General features: G+C 53.3%; 1 protein-coding gene across 1 annotated transcript in view; it reads left to right on the forward strand.

Moving 5' to 3' along the window:
• The window catches only part of LOC109300580 (protein FAM162B-like), a 6,803-nt gene extending 3,186 nt beyond the window's left edge, over positions 1 to 3,617 (forward strand). Inside the window, exons 3-4 of the mRNA XM_019521286.1 lie at positions 1,884 to 1,992; positions 2,676 to 3,617. Coding sequence (XP_019376831.1) covers positions 1,884 to 1,992; positions 2,676 to 2,783 — 217 coding nt within the window. The 3' untranslated portion in view covers positions 2,784 to 3,617. The remainder of the gene's footprint in view (positions 1 to 1,883; positions 1,993 to 2,675) is intronic.
• The last annotated feature ends 1,686 nt before the right edge of the window (positions 3,618 to 5,303 follow it).

Raw genomic sequence — 5,303 nt, forward strand, 5'->3', positions numbered from 1 at the left:
TTGAAAGGAAGAATTTCAGAAGCTGAAAAGTGTTTTGTGAAATAAAAGTCTTCTGAGTTTGCAAGGCATTGAGCTGCCCACCCCTGTCCAGTTTGGGTTTCCTATAGTTAACTGGTTCTTCTGAATTCGCTCTTAAAAAGGTCGCAGGAAATTTAACAGAAAATTGGGAGCAAAGTCCTCTGAAGGGTGTTTCCATCATGCAAGCTCACGTGGTCTCATTTCCCTTGTTCAAGCTTTATTCCCCAAGGATCAAATCACCGTCTCTAGAGACTTTAATACTTCCTGACTTTTAACATGTCAGTGTTAATTAAACATGGGATCTCTAATGAACGCTTTTCCCGTACAGAAGGCATTAAAGCCAGGACTTGATATATCATGTATTAAGGTGACACGTGAAGCGCTGGTTGCAGCAAAACGATTATCATGCAAGCGCCCTCAGCTATTTGCAGAACTGCGCCGGCCTCGCTCAGCCGGGCTGGGGACATTTGGTGCTGTGATGACATCTCCAGAAAAACCTACTCCTTCTGCAACCCCTGCGCCTGGGCTGCTTGAAATGGCCAAAATTAGGAGCCGTCTGTGGGTTTAGCAGGAAAGTGAATAGGGAAAGCTGCCGGTGTGTGAAGGACACCTCAATTAGCCATGGAGTAGAGGTGCCAGGACCAGGGATTTTCCTGGAGGCTTTCCAGCAATTTTAATGAGAGGAAGGGACTCCAGCAGAGACTGGGGGGCTGTAGGAAGGAGGCAGGTACCTGGCCCCTCTTAATGGCTTTCCATAGAGAGGCAGGCAGCGACCAGAGCCAGTCCCTGCCTGGCACGTTCAATGGTTTGTCACATCCCTGGGTGCGAGGCAGGGGTGGAGAAGGGGCCCATGGGCTCACCCCACAGGAGCTTTGTCCATGAATGCTGCGGGAAGGCCATGTTGGGACCCCACGGTCTGTCCTTGCACGTGAAACCCTGCTGGCACCCAATGCAGATGGGCACTCGTGGGAAAGCCCAAAGCTCATGCGAGCTGTCTTCCAGCCACGCTTGGTTATGCACAGGCTACAGGAAATTGTCTCTCAATAAGCAGATCACTTAGGAGAAAACAGAAGGATTTGGTACCTGCCCTTGGAAAGGTCCAGGCAGGGCTTGAGCCACCCCCTTGTATTCATGGCATCATAAAATCTTAGAAAATATGGGTGGAAGGGAGCTCAGGCGGTCACATCTAGTGCAACCCCCTGCTCCAAGCAGGACCAGCCCCAACTACATCATCCCAGCCACGGCTTTGTCTACCCAGGTCTGCAAAACCTCCAAGGATGCAGACTGCACCACCTCCCTGGGGGCATGTCTATACGGTGTGCCTAAACTTAAAGCCGCATTTGCCTAATGTGCATTAAGGTGATTTAGGTGTGTACCTACTCATGCATGTGCTAATGCGCATTAACATAGTGTGCAGACCGACTTGGGACTCAAGTTAGTCCCGAGTCAGTTGGCATACGCGGTGTTAATGCGCCTTAGCTTGTCTGCATGTGCGTTAAGGCACTTCAGCTATTCATGCCTAAATTTGAGACCAGGTCTCAAATTTAGGCACGAATAGCCTAAAATCGCCATTTTAAGGCGCATTAAGGGTGTGCATGTGAAGACCTGCATCCTTCACCTGCCTTTAAAAATGGTTAACACACCTAAATCAGCATGTGTAGACACTACACCCTGGGTAACCTGTTCCAGTGTTTTAGTCAGAGAGTCTTTCCGAATATCCAACCTCAACTTCCCTTTCTGCAACGTGAGCCCATTGCTCCTTGCTCTGTCATCTGCTCCCACCGAGACCAGCCCGGCTGCCTCCCCGTGCCCCCGCCGAAATGTTGCTCCGGTTCACGCCGTCGCACAACTCTGCTCTGCTGCAGGTCTGAGGCCATCAAAGCAGCCAAGAACACAGTGAGGATCCGGGCATCGTACGTCATGATGGCACTGACGCTGCTGTGCTGCTTGGCCATGGCCATCTCTGGCAAACACGTAAGAGTCCCTCTCCCTTCCTGGGCGAGGCAGTCGATCCCACCTGGTACCCGGGGCGGGCACAATCCTGTCCTCCTCCATGCGCTGCTGAGACGGTTTTGAGCACGCAGGGGTCACGCGTTGCATTCAGTCACTTGCTCTGTTGCAAGTGTCTTGTTGCTCGATGCTTAGGGACGCTTCCATGGCCAGGCCTCGCTGCACGGTTTCCCTTTGGACTGACTTGGCCGTAGCCCATTGCGGTGCCGCTAGCACCTGGAGTTTTGCCTCTAGCTCCGGGACAGCCTGTTGCAAGGGGGAAAAAGGGTTGACTCCCCATGACTGGGATCGATTGGGTCAGGCTTGGGTGGATCCAGCTGGCCCTTTTCTTTTACTTTGCTGCTTCATTTGGCCCTCTCAGCCGGCCCTAGACCCCCAGGGAATGACCTGAGCAATGGTGGGACGATGGTGCTGGAGCCAGCCAAAAACAGCGTGGCGGGGCCTTTGCTTGGGGGCTCAGCACCGACCCCCCTGCCGTTGGTCCTTGGCTGGAGGCTCCGGTGAGGCCCGGGGATGCATTTCCACTCGCGTCTTTCCCCAGGCAATATCAAAAGGGCACCAAGAGGAGCAGAGAGAGGGCAGAAGGGGGTGCCATTGGCTGGGGAAATGCTTTGGGGCAGGTGGCCTTTCACTTTGTGTTGTCCCAGGCCTCCAAAAAGGATAACACGCTGGTGAGGATGAACCAGGAGAAGAAGGCCAGGTGGAAGGAGGAAGGAGAGAGAGACCGGGAGGTGGCAGTGGTCAAGGCCGAATGACCCAGAGCGGACGGACAGGACCGGGGCACTTCGAGCTCTCGGGAGCTTCGTGGGTGTCACTCTGCCAGGGTGAAGATCTCACTGCTTCCCAACGGCTTGTTTCAGGATCCCAAAACGCGAGTGCCAACACCCGGGATTTCTGTGCCGGCAGCTTTCCTCCGGGCTTTTTGACTACTCCCTTTGAGAGGCCCAGAAATCAGCCCGTTCTCTCCTAAGCCAAAAATGAGGGGAAGGATGATGTGGTGTTAGGGCAGCCAGGGGGGGTCAGGTCTTTGCTCTGCCACTGACTCTCTAGGTGGCCACAGTCAAGTCACTTAATGATGTGGAGAGCCCCATGTCTGACCTCCAGCCTGCGTGACCACGACCCCACGGGCGGCTGGGACCAGGCATCAGCAGGAGCCGAGACCTTCACCCCCCTCCCCACCAAAGACGTCCAGGCAGACACCTTGGAAGAACCAGCGGAGACACGGCCATCGTGGAGCAGCGGAGCCGACAGCTCGGCAATCCCACCGCTGTGCCATAACCTTTGTCTCCGGGTACCTGCACTTTATGCACAGAGTCATCACCATGGCAGCATCGCTCGTCCTGCCGCGCTGCAGCTTTGCTCTCATTATCATTATTATTTTTAAATTCCGGTTGTTATCTTCCAGTTCCCACACTTGTTCTGTCGGCTGCGATTTTGAGCCAGCAATGAACTGCCGCTGCATTGTTTTTGCTAAAGTTTGATTATTAGTGGGTTTTTTTGTTTTTTTTTTAAATCCTCATAGTTCATGAATTCATCATCAAACAGCTGCTTGGCTACATCGAAAATAAATGCGTCTTCTCACAGCTTCATTTAAAGTGTCGCCAAATTCTCCTCGATGCTGTTTAACAGATGGCAGCAGGTCCTAATGAAATATCGAACGTTAAGTTTCAGGAAAGCAATTAAACTTTCAGGCCCGATGATGCGCCCATTCCCTGACCTAAAATGCTGGGCATCATTCCTCGTATTTTGGGCTTCAAGAGACTTCTTTGTGGCCGGAGGCGGACAGGAGCATGGGGGGCCCAAAACTATGTCTAGCTTAGTCATACACACGCGTGCATTTCCCGTGGCAACTGCCTGGCACGCGAATGCTGGGCCCTGGGGATTGCACCAGGGAGGAGTTTTGCTCCCACTCTGTAAGCGTGGGACTGGCATCAATTAATGCTGCGTGACAGCAGAGGCTTCCCATTCACTTTAAGGTATTATAGGGCTGTGCCTCCTGTGCACTTAATAGTGGTAGCCCCCCCATAAAGAGCCCCACAACAAGTGTTGTTATCCCCTGAAATGGGGTTAGGCCTTGCAATGCAATAGCTATGGGCTGGGGAAGCTGGGAGCAGGCTAGGCAAGGGCCACGGGGATTTGGCAGTGCCGTGTCCTGCAGGAAGCTTCCTAGGGCTGCATCAGCTTTTCCACCGAGCCCCTCCGTGCTGGGGGACCAGGTCTATGGGGAGGAGGTGAGGGGCTGCAGACGTGGGTGGCAGGAGTGGGAGATGGGCTGGGCACACAGCAGCTTGTCCTGCTTCCCGGGGATGCACGCGTCTCCATCCCCTCCACAGGCCTTCAACCCCTGTGATGCTATCCGGGCTCTGGGAAAATACCCCCAGATGATAGAGATACCCCCAGGTGAGTGCGCAACACTGCTTCTCCCACCTGCATCTCCTCCCCTCGCTCTCTACCCGAGGCCCTGCGCAGCCTTGGGACTGAACTGGTAGCAAAGCATCCTGAAGAGACAGGCCTTGCTGTCTTGGACAGGAAACTCCTGTTACACCGGTCAGTGGAAAAGAGAAAAAGCTGTGAGGATTCCCAACTATAACAACCCATCAGCTTGGGTCGCTTGGGGGGACTTGTGAAGTGCAACTGTAACCCGGGCGGTACTCCAAGAAGTACCCCCTCTCCAACTGAGGGGATCAAAGCCAGTGCACAAGTGCTGTGGGAGGTGTAGGGACTCTCCTCCCCCTATAGAGCAGAGCCAGACCACCAATGGGGACTTAACCCTATACCTTTTAATACTGGGAACATAACAGGCATAAATCAGAGGGGATAGTGGACACTACAATGCCCCAAGGGGCAGGATTCAACAAAGGTTAGACACAATCACTGACAAAAAACAGGGTTAACAAAATATAAGGCACAAACAGCAGAACAAACAATACGGGTTGGTGAAATATAAAAAGGCACAAAATGCAAAATGTCAAGTAAACACGGGGCCTTGGTACCTGGAGGGGAAGAAAGGGGGGAAAACACAATGGCCCCTTTCCACTGCAAAAAGATTTGCTTCTTGTTATCCCATTTACCCCAAGTCACCTCAGCTAGAACTTGAACCCAGATCTCCCACATGGTAGATAGCTACACAGCCATCACCACTGCTTCAGCCTGCAAGGGGTCTTTGTCTTCCTGGAGCCCCAGCCTCATGTTGAGCTACCTGGTCTCTGACTGGAGGGGCTGGAAGCAGAGTTGGAAACCCCTCAGGTCGCTGCTCAGATCCTTGCTGGAGCGGG

The sequence above is a fragment of the Gavialis gangeticus genome, unplaced genomic scaffold (genome assembly GCF_001723915.1).
Source record: "Gavialis gangeticus isolate Ggan-Ray unplaced genomic scaffold, GavGan_comp1, whole genome shotgun sequence".
NCBI classification, from domain to species: Eukaryota; Metazoa; Chordata; order Crocodylia; family Gavialidae; genus Gavialis; species Gavialis gangeticus.